Here is a 19,019-nt window from a genome sequence, read left to right on the forward strand (position 1 = left end):
CCTAAAACTAAACCATATGAGTTGAAGTAAGTAACAGTACTGGTACCGAAGGGTTTTTGAGTTTGGGCTGTTTCAGGGGTATTTGTGTTGCAGGCCTTTCGCATGGTTTATGGTGTGCCTAGCAACTGGTGCTCTGTTACAGGTGTAGATTTTTACGTCATACAAGAAGAAAATATTAAATATACATCCACTGAAAAATAAAAGAATTTGTGGAAGGTTCCTCCAGTCAGTATATTTTCTAGCGCATTGCCCAATTTAGTTTTTAGTGCCTCAACATAGGACATTCTTTGTAGCTTGTTTTAAATCTAAAAGGTATTTTCTTGCTTAATCTTTAAACTTTGCTCTGTTAAGATCATCCTTCTGTGTATATTCTCACATATCAAGTAAAAAAAAAAATCTCTTTCTGCTTCTTTTCTGTCTTTATGCAACTCAGATGTCTTCCTTCATGCCGCACTCTTGCCTGTGCCATGAAGTAGTCCCTGGCCCACTGTGCTGCTCTCTCCCCTCCGTTTATCAGCCCCTTTCACTCCCACCCGCAGTGGGTATGTCCTGCTGTGCGCTCCCCCCATGAGTGCAATGTAGTGCCGGAGCTGGCCCACAAACCTCTCCACATACAATACCCACAGCCCTCTAGATTACAGCCTTCTGAAGCACAAGAGAAGCACTTTTACTGTGATTTGTAGGAAATGAGTATGTCAATAACGGGTAGGTTGAGCTGCTTAGGGAGTCGTCTCTGCCCATAATACAGAGATTGCTGTATTAATAGAGAATGCCAACCATCATCAGCTTTGATCACTTTATTCACTTGTTACACCCCTTTTCTCTACCCTATCCCTTTTGCTTAAATCTTTCTGAATTGCAAAGTCATTCACAACATAGATCATGCATTCCTTCAACGTCTAGCTCTTAGAGGGTACTGCCAAGAACAAACAATAAAAACACTCGTTGCCCTGCTTTAATTTTTATGAATTGTTGAATGTCCTGAGCTCCCACTGATTTCAGTCTACTAGTGGGAATTGAGGGCGTTCAGAGATTGCTGGGAGACTCTGCCGTTACACCATGTACATGCTGATTGCAATGTCTCCACTTCGGTGTAACTTCTTCACAAATCAATCCTGCCAATCTACTAGTAATTTACTGCTCTTCCAGATGCCTTCAGCATGCTGGTATTTTTTGGGGGACTGAAACCTGCATTTGTATTCCAGGTTGAGTGGATTGATTAAGGAAAAATGAGAAAATCTTGACCAAAGAAAGTCATTTGGAAATGTGTCCATTTCTTGTGAAAGGGGTCCATTTCTCTCTTCTTACATTCGGATGAGACTGTTCCTAGATGAAGTGGAATAGTTTCTTTGTTCCTGAAAAAAGTGTTGCGTGTTTATACTTGAGGCCTGTTCCTACATGGCTCAGTAGGTATTTCTGCCTTACAGATGTAAGCATATACCATCCTTTGGTTTAGTGTAATCTTCTTGTGAATACAAGAGGTGTTATATTTCCATAGGTCACTTTAAGATTATGATCCTACAAAGTACCAATTTTGTGCAAAGGGATGTTATTTCTGGATAAAGAACCCTGCCCACTGGTTAGGTCAAATTTTAATGTAATCTGTTATTGGATGTATTGGATTTTATCCTGTAGAAAGCAATGCTGATTGGGCCAATGATTTCTGCTGAGCCCAGTATTGAATGCTAGATGGCTTTACTTCCCACATTTTAGGACAAAGACAAAACATTTTTATACACTTTTTAAAAAGTGTATTTTATTTTATGACAGTAATTAAAAAACCCATGTATTTAAAGTCACGCTCGCATCATATACACACCTTAAGATGCCGCTGACAACAACTTCAATGAAACCTTTCAAATTCCAAGGAACCCAATTGAAAATAGGAAAGTGCGTAGACGGGAGAGAGACCCTACGAGCATCTTGCTGGGGAAAGGCTGAGCGTAGCCCTTGGGAGGCAAGGCACCAGGATCCATGCAAAAGCTCATTGTCAGGACCCAGAGCCACAGGAAACCAGGCCTCCTTGGTTCTGCTGCTCGCACAAATACTTGTTCAAACCTACTGTTGGCAGCAACGCAAGATAACGCTGGCAGGATGGACTATGGGCAGGGGATAACAGTTGGCAGTTCTTCAGCAAAGACAGAGACTAAGAAAAGGCATTTTAAAGTGAGAGACCTTGATCCTGCCACAGCATGGTCCTGTGCGTCCCCTGCACAGCGTGTGTATGTACACCATCAAGTGCCTGCCTGGTAGGTGTGAGTCCGACAGCATTCTCTCTTGTGCAGATACTTGGGTGTTTACACCCCTCTCTTGAGAGGCAGGCAGGAGCTTTAGGGGTCTTGCTTGGGAAGGTACAGAAAAAAGATGGACTGAGATCTGATTTCTGTGCAGATTCACTTTCTCACATGCACAAGTCGAAGTCTTTCCAGTGCTCAGAGAATCAGCAAATAATTCAGGCATAAAAGTTTGTGAACTAATTTTTAGAGCTGCTGAGGCTGTTTTGCTCATATTCACCCTTGAAAGACTTTACTTACGCACATAGAAATGTCTGATATCTTTGCTTTTTTTTTTTTCAATCTGGAGAATAGAAGAGAGCCCTTTGTCCAGATAAGAATGAATGGGAAAAGATGCAAACAAAAGCCTGCCGTAATGGCAGATGTTACAATAGAAAATAAATACTCGGATGAAAATATCTGAGTTACTGAATTTTAAAAACTTTTATAAATTGGCCTACATTCTAATTGAAGTCTTTAATTAATCCAGTGGAAATGAAATGATGGAGGAGAAGCCAGAGTGATCATTTAAAAAGCAGTGTAATGACACTTTTGTTTTCAATGTATTTACTTGGGTTTTTAACAAGACTGGAGTATCAAGCACTGATAGGTGTGGCAGGCACTCTGGATGAGTTTCTTTAGCTAGAAGAGAGTGCTGTGAAGACTCAGGTGGTTCAGCTTCAATCATGATACTACAGCAAGGCACTGATTTGCCCTGTATAGATTTGAAAGGGGTTTGTCCATATTGACTTAAGTTTATGGAAATAATTGTGTTGGCTGTTTTCTGTTTCATCAAACATGCACACTCTGCACTTGTGTCTTCAGCTATTTGCAGCAGTTGCTGTAGCAGAGATTCAGTTCTTCTCTTCTGAAGTATTAATGTGGAGCATGAGAGTTTCTGAGGGACTATTTTTAGTTACTCAGATCTATGTTTCTTTCAGAAAATGCTATAGCATAACTGCAAGCCAAGTGTCTGATGTGATTAAGAAAACATAGTTTCAGGGATTTGCTTTAATGCTTCTAAGAGAGTCCTTTTCATATCTGAGGATTATGTTGTATATACCCTCTTTGGGAGGACCATAAGAGATGTTTGAAGACCTGGAAACTGTTTCTTGAGATAATGGACAAAAGCTTATATGATAAAACTGGCGTACAATCATTTCAGTTGGCATTGGCACGGCACTCTCCTCAGCCTTCATTTTGCTAAGCGTACCTCAGAAATGGGTGCTGCTGTGTGCCTGTGGCCCTATAGAAGTAGGGAAGTTCTCCAGCTGGAGGGAGGGATGCTGGCATGTCCCTGTTTCCTTAATAGAGTTTCTGTTTCATTCTGGGTTTTGAGCAAAAACTGTTTGTCTTGCTCCCACTCAAGATCTTGTTGCTGGTGTGCTTCTAGATGTGAGACCAAAGGGACAACCCTGCTTTGGACTAAACATCTCCCATTTAGTTTCATCTTCAGCAAAAGAATTGAGTTAACCTCATTTCACAAAACACCTGCTTTGAGACTGTGGCTTTCACTGAAAATAAAAAATCAGTAAGGACTATACAGCATCAGCCTTCTGACGGTTCCACCTCTGTCCTCTTTTCAAGACCATTGTGCTGGACCTTGGCATCAATTCTGTGTTTCCTTTTTTTTAAAAAAAAAAAAAATCCAGCTGGGAACAAATGTTCACTTATAACATTTTCTAGCTTTAATTCTCCTACCATTCTCCTAGTAAGAGTTGGAAAGGTCATTAATTGCAAGGCATTCTTTTGCACCCGTTCCCACTTGAAAGCCTCACACCTTAGCATACAGCAATCCCAGACAGCTGTAAGAGAGATCGTTCTGCTTCAAGCTTGCAGAAGCTATCCTGGAGGGGGTCTTTGCCTTTGAATGTCCTTTTGGCACTGGGTTGCCATCTCTGTGAACACACTGCCAGATGGTGAGGGTGGTCTCCTGCGCAGGAAGCTGTCCCTGCTGCTCACTGGTGTCCATACAGCGGGGCAGGTCCCTCGGCTGTCTGCTGGTGCGACAAGCTGTATTTACAGGTACAGGAGAAACCTGAACATGTTTTTGCTTTTATCTTCTGTGTTCCTTTTAAATCTCTGTTTTCACATTCATAGCTGTTCTAAGAAATGTCATGGCAGCAATTCTTCCACTCCTTTGACTGACTTTCTACAAGTGAAATGTTACTGTTTGGCAGAGCCAGGTTTTCTCACTGACAGGGTGCAGTGTGCCGTAGGGATGCAGCCCAAACTATTACTGTCGACATCGGTATAATCAGTATTCGGCCCCTGGAGAGTGCTGCAGTACAGTCTCCCATCTGGCTTGAAAAGAAAAAAACCCAATCTCTTAAGTCCAGGCAAGGGGGCCACACATGTTTTAATGACAGATACTTTTTAAAGCTTGTTTGCGTTTGGGTGATAATGTACTTTAGTATAGTAGGGGAAATGAGAAACTTCGCACATGGCATCTGGAAATCCTTGTGGCTCACTACTCTCCTTGACAGCAATAATGTGGCTATAAATTTCCCCCAACAGAAAACATATAACTGCATCAGCCATACCAGAAACAACCTTTCATTTTATTTTAAATGAATGTGTTGTTTTAAATCTCAACTTTTTAATAGCTTCATATAAATATTTGTGAGCCTCTGAGGTAAGTATATTTTTACTTCTTGTTCTTATGTCATAGAATCATAGAACCATTTAGGTTGGAAAAGATCCTTAAGATTATTGAGTCCAATCATTAACCTAACACTACCAAGTCCACCAGTCCTTGTGGAAAATCAGCCTGTGGCTCAATTTAGTGTCTAGAGGGGTGAGTACTGATATATTCATATGCATCTCACAAAAGATGAAAGAGATGTCACTCTTGCAAGCACTCTTGATAAGTCTCTGCAGCACTAATTTAATCTCTTCATGCATATGTTATAGCTATGCCTGATGTCAGGTGAAATTTCTTTGGCTGACCCAATGACCATTTCTTTATGTCTTTTATTAGCAAAAAACTAGTATGTGCTAAAATGTTGATACTAGTGCGATTGCCTGGTTCAGAGTGGATTTGCCAGTTGCCTCAGTGAAAATGCCTTCGTGACCAATACATATACTATAAAAAGATCAAAATGTAGTATAGTGCTTGGAAGTTTGTAGAACTAAGAAATTTGGTGCCAGGTGGACTTGGCAGAAGTTTAGGTACAGTATAGTACTCTGTACGCTGCTTGTGTTTTAGCAAAGCACCGGATGACTATTTCTGTACTTGCATAGGCAGAAACTTGTGAATTAGGGAGGGGGATGCCGATCGCATTGCCACTGATCTGAAATACCCTTTTGCCAAGGAACTCATCTGAATTCATACAAGTGTCAGAGGATTGAAACCAACAGTATTTAACACTTTAAAACCCTTTTTCACTTGTCGGTCTCAGCTGCACACTGGTGAAGCTCAGGACCACTCCTTCACTCGATACTGCAGTTCTCCATGTGACCAGATGCATCCATCGGGCCCCTGGCCAAGTTGGAAGTAAGATGCAGGAGTCTTGTGCAGGGCTGTGCCCTTTAGGAAGTAGCACCTGCAAAATAACCTTCCCGTGGTGTGTGACAGCCTGTGTGTTCATTAGGGTAGAGTCTGTACGGTGTGGGCTGGGCAGAAGGGCAGTGATCTTTAAAACTGAACCAATATGGGATTGAGGGTTATTCTGGAAACAACTGTGGAAGGGGAAGGATTGGTATTACTTGTCCTTACTGTTTGAGAAGAGGGGGGAGAGAGAGGAGAGAGGACAGGGAGAGAGAGAGAGAGAAAGCGCATACATTGAAAGAGTAGAGAGAAAAGTGCATAAAGAGCCATCGTTCAAAAGAAAAATTAAATCATTTTATGCGTCGGCGACTACAGTTTACCATATCAGCAGCTTAGACTAAACAGATGATAAAGTCACATGAGCAAACTGAGAGCTTGGTAGGGGTAGAAATCTCTTAAGTGACATTAATAAATGTTGAGTGCAATTCCAGATCTGTGTGCATGTTAAACTTCCTTCAATTGCTGCATGAGGCTGCCATGCTACAGTTCCTGCCAGTGCACCATTATGGGTCCTTGTGATGTTAGCTGTGGGAACTGCACCAGGACATGTCATCCCTGTCCATGTCCTACTGCCAGCCCTGGGGCCCCGCAGCCCCCAGCAAGACATGTTAGAAGCTGAGAAGCAAAGTCCTTCTGCTCCTCGTGACATGTCCATTGTTGCTGTCAGGACTAGAAGCCACCGGCAGCTGAGGCTGGCCAGTATGATAAACCGTGCTGGCATGGATGCGGTGGAGGGGGAGGTGCATCAGGTAGAAAGTGGGATTGGTCTTTCATGCACCTTTTTCACCGTGATTTTAGAGAACTAATCTCTATACAGGCAAAAACTGTGAAGAGAGTATAGGGACTCAACAAGGAAACACAGCAGAGCTGCAGCTAGAAGCCACTCCTCTCCCAGTCCCACATCAAGAGTACTCAACCATGAAACAACCTGGCTGTAAAGTTTCTAATGCATCAGGCCTAAAGAAAGTGAGATTAAGAATTACGCAGGAAACTCTGTCTACACTCCATTACTCATTTATCCAAAACAAAGAAAAGGTTTCTCAATGTACACTTTTTGGATAAATGCTATGTAAAGTAAAGGCATGAGCTGGGAAGCAAAAGAAAGTAGTGATTTACTGTAGAAACAAATAAGTGGTAAAAAGATTATAAATAACTGTAATTTTCTTTGGGTTCTCTGGCTTCGCCGTACCCCCTTTAAATTATTTTTTAAAAGAGCCCTCCCATCATTCCTAAGCAAACCACTTTAAGTGAAATAGTTTATAATGAAAATTACAAATGTTAGGACTCTAATGCATTTGGTGGATACACAAAGCAAAATTTTCTTATGATTCTCCAAGATAATCCTGCAGATTTTGAAAGGCACAAATGGGTGTTTCAATAATAATGAAATCAGCAACACAGTATTTACACTGCTTGGGGACGTGCTGAGGACTGCTGGAGGCCATGGAGCCTGGGGCAGAGGGGCAGGAAGAGCCAGGCAGGTATTTTTCACTCTGATGAGTGAGTAGGTTATAAGGAACACTTCCAAATTTAACAAAATATATTATGGTGTGGTATTATTTGATTACTCAGCTCTTCATTGCTGTCTCTCGTAGCTGAGCTTCAAAATAAGCAGTGGTATCTTCTTGTCCTTTAACAGCCCGTTGTGTTCTCATACCTGAGTTCAGGATGACATTAGGGTTTCTTTTTCTCCCCTCGGTTGGTGTCCTGGGGATCCTTCAGAAGTGCAGGAGTGTCCTCCACTGTAGCTCGAACATCAGTGATTCAGATGGGATCAACAGGGAGGCAGGAATGGGCAACTGATCTGGACAGGTTCATATCACATCTGGAAGTATGGACAGGTCTTTCTTTAGGCTAAAAAAAGAGTAAAGGAGTCCCAATTTGCAGCTTGTTTTGAGACTAGGTTTGCAAGAAATAACTTACCCTGTAGCTCAAGTATGTTGTGGGTCTCTCTTGTGGGTTTGTAATTGGAGCAAAATATTTATTGTACTGTAGCTAGAATGACATTGTTAGCTATAAAATCTCCACAAAATGTTACTCCGTGCTTGTGAAATAACTTGGAAACCAAGGTTAGCGTTGGATGTATCCCAGGCTCTTTCATATGCCGGTCAAATGTTTCTCCACTTGGCCCATCTGCTGTCAGAAGCTGTCATCTAACACAAACTGAGTCCAAATACCCTGGACATAATGCAAATTTTAAATACCTCTTTACACCTGCTGTGAAAATAAAGCATTTTAACTGCATGGGACACAGACACCAAATAATTCATAAGCTAAATAAACAGTTTTTGCAGAACTGCACGAAATGCCAGTGCAGGGTCTGTGGAGCTGAAAATGAAGGCAGCTCATGGGGCACTCCCTCACCTGCAGATGAACACCCCTTCCTGGGAGCCGTACGGTGGGACCCCATCCCTGGCTGCAGGCTCTGCCATGGACCTGTTTTATACAGCCTCTGGATCTGGCCAGAACCCCCATCACTGAGCGAGAGAAGTGACCTGCTCTCTTAAAATCTCATTATAGTAAATGCTGAGTTGAGAAATCATGTCACAGCTTTTCCCTTTTGTAATGTCATCAGTGGAAGAAATTTACCTCCTTAATGCCTCAGCTTTGCTTTCTATTAATGCTGCTATGGGGCACAGTGGAATATATCACCAGTCTGACTGCAGCCCACCGTTAAAACAGGCGAGGAGTTCAAACACATATTTGGCAGTACACAGACATGTTTTTTAAAATGTACTGGAGTTTCTGGAGGCTCCTTGCTGTTTGCAAATTGGATGAGTGAGCCTTGCAAAGAGGGGGACCTCCATTTCTTTTACAACTCTCGTTTGACAGACAAATCTTGGTTGCTGTCTGCAGGGGTGAGGGGAGATGGTCCATGGACGTTTCTGGACTTTGTACATCTGTTTGTCTATTTGTGTACACTGACTTGTTCATACAGATTTCTTTCATAGTTAGATTGTATAAACAATATAATGCTATTCTGTAAGGCGGAGTCTTTCATTATGTTACCTTTTGTGCAACCATTTCTGAGTCTTTTAAGTGCCATCACTGTGTGCAATATGAATCCAGTCAAAAGAAACATGCAGTATTTCAAGCATCTGCCTCTTACAGTTTTTGAGTCACAGGCCCATACTCAGAACCTCAGTGAAGCATCAATACACAATTTAAAGTAATTTTTTGGTCTTTTTGATCATCTCTCTCTGAACTTAAAACACTTTTTTGGGTATATGCAGCCTAGAAACATGTAAGCATTAAGATATACATACAGTTTAAAGTGGTTAGAACATTGTAGCCGTCTAATGTTTTAATATTAAACATGGGGGGAAAAAGGATATTGTTGTAGTGATAGTTAAAGTGGATTTCTTAAAGAGTAACAACAGAAAAGCAAACTGGCATCCAAAATTTCTCCTCTGCAAATAAGCGTTACTTACTTAAACAATCGTAATTCATTTAAAAATGAACTTCATTTTGCCTAAGAGAACAAACAGAACTGAAGCCACCTACTGAGAAATTCTATTTTGCTAATTTTTATCTATTATAATGCAAATAATGGTTTTAATCCCCTTAACTCATCCATCATTGCATGACAGGTCAGCCAGCCCATTGTCTGTGTATTTGAAGGATTCCTGTCCAAATCAGACTTTCTGTCAGTACTGTTGGGCAAGTCATCGTCTTCTTTCTGAACTGCTCCTGTTGCTGAAAAATTGCAGCTACCTTGGAAAACAGCACAGCAATTACACATGCACGTGAAGTCGCACTGGATCTTCGCAGATAGGTTACTAGAAGTTCCTATCATAGCAGGAGAAAAAAAAAAAAAAGAATGTCAGATTAAGGACATCTAGGTTTTTGTATAATCTACTAAACATCCGTAGCTGATCCAGAGAGATGGCAAAGGTCAAGTTTGGGGATTTTTTTTTCCTATGGGGATTTCTTTGTATATTCTGAAGCCTAAAATTTGCTGTTTGTTTTGAAATGCATTTTTGGTTGCAGTAAAATAGAGTTTATAGTAAGTAGAAAATAGTATAATTACAAGGGAGCAAAAAATTTCCATATATTTTTGTAACATTTAAATTTTAATTAAATGGGGCTTAGAGTAAATTGTAAAAACCTTCTTTTGTTGAGACAACTGACACTTGACAAAATATTAATTAATGAATATTCAGAGACATCTCTGGATTACTCCTCTCTTTGAAATATGTTCTGTCTGTGTTTTTAAAAACTCAGAGGAAGAAAATTAATAAACATTGCTTATGTGGAATATTTCCCAGTATGAAGACCTGCCAGACAGAATCCAATGCATTGCATTAGTGTCAGTGAAGACTTTTGAACCAGATGTGTCTATGGGTCTTTGTCATTGTTTTCTTTAAAACTAAAGCTGGGATAAAACCCAAAAGGTTAAGACTTGACATGAGGAGAATATCTTTCCATGCTACTATTAGGTCATTTCCCTTTTGCAGTATAAATTAAATTGTGGTATTGCTTCAATCTGGGATCATTTTATTGTTGTTGTTTTTAATACAATACACAAAAAGTTCTTTTCTTTGGAAGTACCATTATGATATAACTTCAATGAGTCATTGTAATTGTTCACTCATTAGCATCCAAAGGGATTATTTCAGTGATTTTGTTTCATGGATCTTTTCTTTTCCCTGTCCTCTTGGGCAACCCAGTTACAGTATACTTTGCAAACAGTTAATTTGTGTATAATAATACATAAGTGGCTTATTGTAACCTTGTGTGTGTGTGTCTGCATACACACCACTCAGGCAGTCCTTTTAACCCATTTTAGGAGCCCTGCAGTCTTTGTCTCCGGCCGGTCCCGTCCTGGGATGGCCACTTTTCTGCGTGGTCTCTGCCTAAATTCAGAGCTAGAGCCTTGGCTCTTGAAGGACTTGCTGCAGAGTTAAGCAAGAAGCTCCAGCAGGTCCAAGACACTCAGTTATATTTCTTTTTTGCCCCTACCCTGTTCCCTGGGGGACTGTGGGGACCTGCCTGCATCCTTGGCTGCGGGTGAGCTGGGCAGCCCCTGGCCCCCCAACAATGCCCGTACAGAAGAGATTGAAAATCCTGTGCTTGATGCAGGTTTGAGGCTGATCATTTTCGCTACAAAGGCAAGTGGAAAAGCAGCTCCTGTTCTCTTCCACAGGGCTGGAGGAGTTACCTCCTGCTTTATATTCCCATTATTAAAGGCTGCCTAAACTGAGTGGTCTCACAGATTTGGAGATTTGGGCTAGGGAATAGTAAATTTCCTAGATAGGATTTCCCCTCTTTAAGGCATTACATATACTACTGCTTAAAGAGGAAAAAGAGAAAAAAAAAAAAAGTGGAGGGGGATCAAGGGAGTGTTTGCATTGGCTCACTTGGCAATTAGAAATACGTAAGTGAAAAATTGCCTTGAACTTGCCCGAAGGGCTATAATAAATAACATCCTGCATAACTAGTAAATAAATTGTGCTGTATGGTTTTAAATGAAATGACTGTGTTTGTTTTTAGGGTTGTTGGTTGGGTTTTTTTTCAGAATTGTAACAGTTGGAATACAAATAGGCTTATGTTTCTGTAATTGTGGTAAACATATTTTAAAAATCACTGTTTGATCAACTGTAAATATTACCAGTTCAGAGGTTAAATGCTGTTGTTGAAGTTATTCAGGGAAATCCAGCAGAAGTGTAAATATGGCAGAAAAAGCTAAACAATATGGCAAAGGAATATTTGCTGACTTAAGAGTGCAGGATCAACACCAATATTTTTCCAGTGATGCTAAACCTCTTGTAACTGCTAAATTGGATTTGTAGTTGAATGAAGTATCAGCTGCTGTTGGACAAGCCCATAAAGGCCGGACGGCTGGCCTTTTGTAGGCAGGGCTTAAAGGACGATTGATATGTTTTAGCACTTTTGGGATTATTGTGATTAGGAGGAAGCCATTCTGAATGATAGAGAAAAGGGTGTAAAAAACACAGTCCACAGCTGGTAAGCAGCATGTGTTTGCTATAAGGAGAGGTCATGACTAGTTGATCCTGCTGGTTCTGGCATTGATTGACAGTCAAGAAAACTTGATATTATGAAGCAGACCCTTCTTTTTTCTCCCCATTTTTTTTTTACCCCTTAAAGAAATGATGCTTCTGTTGTGTAAAGCCAAAGTATTTTGAAAATCTGGAACACTCACCGGTTGTAAGCTAAATGTTCAGAGACACAGCTGCAAATTTGGAGTTGTTAAAATATCATCTAGAAATTAGTATTCAACCCGTATCTGTGAGAACAGTAAATAGGAGTTACCGAATTAGCTCTGGTGTCACTGTGTTTGCCTTTTTCATATGTGTTAGTCTTAACTAAAACCCTCTTTTCCATATACTATAAAATTTATGCTAAGTATGTGCAAATTTCAAGTTTGCTGAACTTGTTAACTATTATGCCTCTGGTATATCGAAGATATTTAGTGAGGAATAAAAAGTGTGAAAAATATTTTACCATCTGGAAAACAGTTTTGTCATTTTATTTCTATTAAACACCTGCCCCAGAAAACATGTAGGCTATTTCATCTTATCTCCACTACCCACTTGGAAACGTAACGCATCTTTTTTTTTTTTTTTTTTTTTTTGTGAGCAGCCATCCGAAAGCTCGCAAATGCACATTTAAATAGTTGGATCTCTGACTCTTTTTAGTGGGGCTGTACCTCTTTCAAAATTTGAGTTTAGCATACCACACAGGAAAGAACACAAGCTTGCCAACTCCCGCTGAGCGTTTTTTCAAGCCTGTGAAAAGAATGAATTATTCAGCAGTAAGCATGCTTACAGCTGGCCATTTGGGAGCTTTGATGTGCGAATCAGGCGGTTGCATGAATGCCCTTATTGTCATGTTATGTGTACACAGTGTGTGAATTATTGAAAATAGTGAGGCCTGAGCCTCATCTGGTAGAGATTACAGTGCAGGCATGCTGGGTGAAGGTCTGTAATTGAAAATCCCCAGATGCTGTTTATTTGGCCTGTGTCACGTGGCCTTCTGCAGAAAGCTTGTCTGAACAAAATGCTGCCCGCTTGGGAAGCGCCGCCCAGCCCCCTCCGAAGCCCTTGCAAAACCCAGTGTGTGGACGACTTAAACACCTGCCCATAATATTTTTAAAAGCTTAAATTAGATTTGCCTATAACGTTTTAAATAGAGGATGCCTTACTTAGGGGTTTAAACTGCTTAGCCAGTTGTTGACTTGCAGAGCTCTTTTATCTACAAGAGGCTTTTTGTTAGCCAATTTAGCTTTAAAGCATCTTCAGAAAGCAGCACTGGCAACTTTTAGGCGAGCTCGCCCAAAGCCAGATATCGTGCCAGCAAAATGGAGCAGAAAAGCATTGGGGCCAAGCATGGCAGCAGAGCGGCTCTGCCTCCATGGCCTGTGAGCCCAACCGCCCAAGGGCCCTGCGGCCACCTTCTGACAGCGGAAAGCGTTCAAACCAGCCCATCCCCGCTGATGATGTCCACGCACGGACCCCTGCAATGTCGGGTGGGATCCGGATCGGGCCTATGCTCAGCCGTGAGACAAAGGGCTTAGTGCCACTCACCACAAAGGGCTTAGTGCCACTCACCGGGGCTGTCCCAAGAGAGCACTTGCCTGAGGTGCAACAAGCTGTCAGCAGTCTCCTTGTTGAGCAAAATTCCTACTAGCTCTCCAAATTTGGCCCCTGGGCACATGTGGAGCACTTTGAAATCACCAGGCCATGGTAGCAGCTTCAAGCAGAGGCGACCAGTAATGGAGTTTACCACAACCAGCTGAAAAGCTTTGCTGTGGTGAAAATATAGCTGTGAGCATGACTTGGGAGATGAAATGTTTGTGCAGGTCTGTCCCCAGACTTTATGCTCAGGATGTGAAATACCTGCTTCAAGCCACACTCCTGTAGAATTTGGAGGAATTCATACTATGCCATTTTCTGAAAACAATAGGCTTTTTTACTTGGTTGTTACTTGAATTATTTTGCTGAATATAAAAACTTTTTAAAATTAGCTGTTCATTTTCAAATTGCTAACCAGCTTGATTTCCCACACTTGCCTATTTTTATCACATTCGGATGGTGCCTGTTACTGGGAGCTGGGAGGGCGGAGGTTTAATTTGTGTCATTAATGTTCTAAATGAAGATGCCCACCCGCCACGCGGCCAGTGGCTCCGCAGGGATGTGATGCACCGGCTCACTGCCCTGTTGCTGGCAGAGATTGGGTTTGAGCAGCCATGCCTGTGGCTGGGACCTGGGAAAAGGGACCTGGCATGGCTGGAGATATGTCCACAGCTCATGTAGGTCCTGGTAGAGTTGCCTGGTGGCTCCTGTGCAGAGGTGGTGGTGCCGGTTTTGTAAGGGGTTGCCAGTTATGCCCTCCTCACGCAGGGGATGATTTTCACCTTCAGGGGCCTTGCCCATGCTGGGTGAGTGGGGCCAAACCCGCCCTCATCACCAAGGGTGGCACCTGGGAGCCTTGTGGAGACCTTTGTGGAGGGTGATGCTTGACTGCTTGAGGCTGTTTTTGGAAATAACATTAGTGGGGGGGGCTTCCCTGCACAAGGGCCCTCTGTTAAAGCAACAACTGCCTCCCCTGGGGAGAGGCAGGCAGGAGCCTCCCCACTTTGCAGCTGCTTCTACTTATTTTGAACAAGAAGAGCAGAAATGTCAGTCCTCCGTGCTGCCTGTGAGGTGTCCGGGATCACCACACACTCCCTTGTTTAGGGTGATGCTCCTCAGGGATGGGGCAGAAGTTTGGGAAGGCAGAGGAAGCCCGTGTCCCGCTGGTTGGCAGGAGCAGGGCTGCCCTAGGGGCCTGGCCATTCCCCCAGAGGGGCCGCAGTGAGGCTTTGGCACCCCGCGAAGCCTTGCAGCTTTTCTAACATCTGCGCTGTTTTCTAGCTGAACCCCCTTTTTACTTTCTGCCATGATAAAAAAGATGTTCTGTTGTGTAAAATCCCTCTTTCTCAGCATCAGTCCAGGGAGAATGATGCTTTGCAATTGCACTGACAGTACATAAAGGCACGACAGATAAAGCCTGAATTTAAAAGGGAGACAAAAAATGCAAGAAGCAGCCTATATAAAATATTTGTTGTGGTCCTCTCCTGATCTTTTCAAGATCCTTGGAAAAGATACCTGTGCTGTGAAGATATTTTATCTGACCGCACACTTCCCCATGCCTCTCTTTGATACCTGAACCAAAACATTTAAAGTAGGAGACTGTCATAGCGGATGACAAGAAGAAGGAGCTGAACATTTACAGTTCATAAACCTGACCTCTTCTACCAGACAACTTCCCAGATATATACGACAGAGGGAGAGAGAGAGGGTGTGTATGGAAAGTATTTCCACAGCCGAGCTCTTCTTAGATAAAACCAGATCTATTTATTAATGGGCATTTTTCACCCTCAGGTTTCTAATGGCCAATTAAAGAAGTTCCTTGAACCTCCTTTTGTTTCAGACTCTTCTCATTCCCAAGAACAGGAAAAGTTGTTTTTAGGATTATTAAGCCTTCCTTTCTTTAAAATCCTCTCTGGGTCTTGGTTGATGGGGAGATAAGATCTTTTCTGTTAGTATCTGTCAGAAAAGAAGAAGAGCCATCAGTGTTTGGTAGATAACATAAAGGCTGTAAACTTTTAGTTGGGATGTCTATCTTGTATATGTCAGGCAGTGCTTATGTTTGTGTTTATGGCTTTTTGGTAGTCAAAAAAAGAAGTTATGTCTTTTCAGATCATTGTGGCTGGGCAGAAGGTATTTAGTGTGCCTCATGAGGCTACAGTATCTCCTGCTCTGGCTAAACCTGATGCATGTTTCTTTGCTGTGTTGAAAATATGGCTGCAAGGAAAACATTAGGCTGTTGCCTCAACCACTTTGCGTGGTTCGTTGTAGAGTTTGTCCTCCCTGTAAGTTAAGTCAAATTATTCTGCCTTGTTGACTCTTCTCAAGCTAGGCTCCAGCTAGACTTCACCTTAAGGGGAAGTGATCGCTTTGCAAAAGCACAATCTTGTTAGTCATACCCCTGCCTGGCTAGATAGTGGCTAGAGACACACACGCGCGCGCTCACACACACACACACACACACACATGCGCGTGCCTTGATTTAAGCCAAAGCACTTCATGGATGGGCTGGGGCTCAACTGGAGACAGCACTTGACTGGTATTTTGAATAATGCAGTCTAGACTTTCAGTGCTTGGTGTTTTTCTATAAAGCTGCTTTTCCTGTCAAGTGGCTGCCTAGGAATCTGAGCTTTCCTTTAAAAATAGTTTTTTAGCTCTCTTGACTGAGAAGAAAACTGTGAAACCATGAGAAGGTTTAACTCTTCCTTCCTCAGCTACAACTGAGGGTAGCATAGGACTGCCTTAATGGGTAACGGGTGGCTGGAGTGACCTGTGCTATGACCATGTACCTGAAACATCTTCAGTACAGATGGGGGGACAAGAGACAGCAACATACCCTTTACATCACCTTATAGAGTCGCTGACCTTGCAGACTCATCGACTGCTGATAAGGGCAACCTGACAATGCTTTTTGCACTAAAAAACTATTCTGGTTGCTTAATTCATGCACATACTTAAAGATACACAAAAAAGGTACTTTTTGGAGGGCGGACATTCCCCAATTAAATCAAAATGCGCATTTAGAAATACGAATATGTTCATATCACCTATCCTGCCGGTGACTGTGGAATATGGTGATCTCTGAATCTCACTGGATTGCAGAGGGCTGCTCTTGCAGGCTGCCACCCCTTTGGGGTCTCCGTTGGCAGGTGGTGAAATGCATCTTCCTGGTTTTCTTTTAATTTTTGTGTACCTCCTTACTGTCTGCTAGCCAAGTACTCATTAAAGGGACACTGCAGAGGCATGAAAAGCACAAAGCAAGAAAGTTTTGGAAAACTCTTGTCCAAAGCACATTTAGCGTGATGTGCCATTGTTGTATACCTCGTCCTCTTCCTTCTCATTGCCGTGGCCTCAGGCTCTTGACCACTGTTGGTTCCTTTTCCCAAACTGTATGATATTTTCCCACTGTAGAACTTTTCCATTTAATATTAATGAAGAATAGAGCACCTTCATTTCTGTCCGTGCCCAACACCTGCAAGTGAGTTTGCAGTCCTGTCACTGTGAGGTACCTGCTGTTACAGCATAAGGACATGGGGGAACAGCCACCACTGTGAAAACTAATTCTCCATATTTTAAGTGAACTGTTTGGATTATGAGAAAGAACATGAGCATAGAGAGAGACAGAGATTGAGCATTCCCTAGTTTCACCCCATGAACATAAAGGCTCTTGTTCACTGCAAATGGCAAGTTCCTTGTGGGCACAACAGGCTGCAGAACTTCTGTCCGGCCAAAAGACGATGTCTTTGCATGAAATGAGGTAACTAGCTGCTCCTCTGTTTGCATATGGAAATCCCTCATTTGTGTGCAGAAATGCTGCTTGTTTGCGTAACTCTTTGCTCACGCAAAATTTACCTCTTGAAGTTTGTCCTGAAGAGACCTGCGGAAGAGTTACAAACCTCATGTCACCATTAGAGTGGCACATTGTGGGAAAACTGGCACACGGTCCAGACCAAAACAAAAAGGGAATCAGAGAAAACACAGCTCTACTCTGAAGCCTGTTGATATTTCATATTCTAGTACCCATTTAGCAAACAAATCATGGAAAAGACAGGAACCATGAGACATTTGTTACAAAGGGTGTAAAATAAGTCTCAGAGGGTGAGACAGAAATAAAAAAGAAAAAGGTCTAGTTTGGCTAATTGTGTTCAATCTTCCAGTCAGCAAAATGCCCTTCAGATACAGGCAGGCTACTTCTAAACTTCCCTGTCTCTCCCCCACAACATAAAACTGGAAGAGTTTGAGTCCCTGGCTGATACAATAACTTTCTGCACTCCCCAGCTATGTACTCATCCACTTTAAAATAACTTGGTGGCTGACAAGTTATTTTCTTAACCTCCCCATTTTCAGCTTGCTGCTAAATCAATTTTCTCATTTTCTACACACGGACTGCTTATCCCCTGTGCTGAATGCAAATAAGTCCATAACTTAGGACACTTAGGACTTGTTGAACAAGTATATTTAAGTTATTACAACTCATGGAGAAGTAACATAATATGCAGTGAAAATAAACAAGGCACCACATAAAACTGTGTTATCTTCCATGTCAGCAATATTTAGGAAGGAAATAATTTGGAAAGAAAATGTTAGTTTGTATTAGGTAGCATAATGTGTGACTGAAGAAGAGTCAAATAGCCATTTTAGAAACTTGGAAATACTTTACATTTCCAAGAGAAATAGAGCTCTGAATAACAAACCACCGTGTTGATCAGCCCCACTGCAGCAGGAACTTAGGCACCGCAGGGTGACCACTCTTGTGCGTAGAGTTGAGGGTGTGATTGATAACCTGCTGAACTGGGACACTGATTTCCATCAGTGGAGGAGGCAGAGTGCTTCCTGACAGGAAGGATAGATTTTGCTATCCTCCTCATAGAATTAAAACTTGGAGAAAAGCTGATGCGAAACCGTAACATCTGGGTGATTGGCACTTCACCTTGGGTGGCACACAACCTTCTCAAGGGCAGCTGCTCCTCCTAGCAGGGGGTCGGGGGGCAAACACCCCCCTGGCGCAGTTGGAAACAAACCCAGAGGAGTCCAGACCCATGTCAGCCCCCAGCATAGGGAGTTCTCCAGCGAGAGATCATCCTGGGCACCATAGCTGGCCAAGGAGGTACCTCTGCGTGCAAACAGCTGCAGGACTTCAGGGGAAAACCACTGAACCCGTAGCCCTCGGCATAGTTCTTGTGGTCCGTACAATGTCTGTTAAGGAGAGGGAAGACAAATGCTGATGAACAGTGAGAAATATCCTTAAATAGTTTGCAAAGGACAAGTAGAGTAGGTGTAAGAAAACATAAGCCTCATATGCATGGAGCTCATATGTTTAAATGTGATATTTCTATCGTGTTTGTGGATGTGATGCTGCTTGTCCCTTATAATGATTTTTTCTTTGTTTCAGGTAGGAATGAATTGATAGCCAGATACATCAAACTTAGAACAGGGAAGACACGGACCAGGAAGCAGGTAAAATAACCCAGTGGGGAAGTATGCATGTCAGTGAATGACAAAACATGGCATTTTTGGCTGCGGTGGCTGTCTGTGCTTCAGCTCTGATGAGATGATGTGTTGACTTCACTGTTCAGATTAAATACATGCTGTTTAGAAAATATT

The 19,019-nt window shown here is 42.3% G+C and overlaps 1 protein-coding gene across 7 annotated transcripts in view; it reads left to right on the forward strand.

Annotated features, from left to right (window-relative positions):
- Nucleotides 1–19,019, forward strand: part of TEAD1 (TEA domain transcription factor 1) — a 163,497-nt gene that overhangs the window by 95,516 nt on the left and 48,962 nt on the right. For all 7 annotated transcript variants that reach the window (XM_075755206.1, XM_075755207.1, XM_075755208.1 and 4 more), the window contains exon 3: nt 18,808–18,872. In XM_075755206.1, coding sequence (XP_075611321.1) covers nt 18,808–18,872 — 65 coding nt within the window. The remainder of the gene's footprint in view (nt 1–18,807; nt 18,873–19,019) is intronic.

Source organism: Balearica regulorum, chromosome 5 (assembly GCF_011004875.1).
Source record: "Balearica regulorum gibbericeps isolate bBalReg1 chromosome 5, bBalReg1.pri, whole genome shotgun sequence".
Classification (NCBI taxonomy): Eukaryota; Metazoa; Chordata; class Aves; order Gruiformes; family Gruidae; genus Balearica; species Balearica regulorum.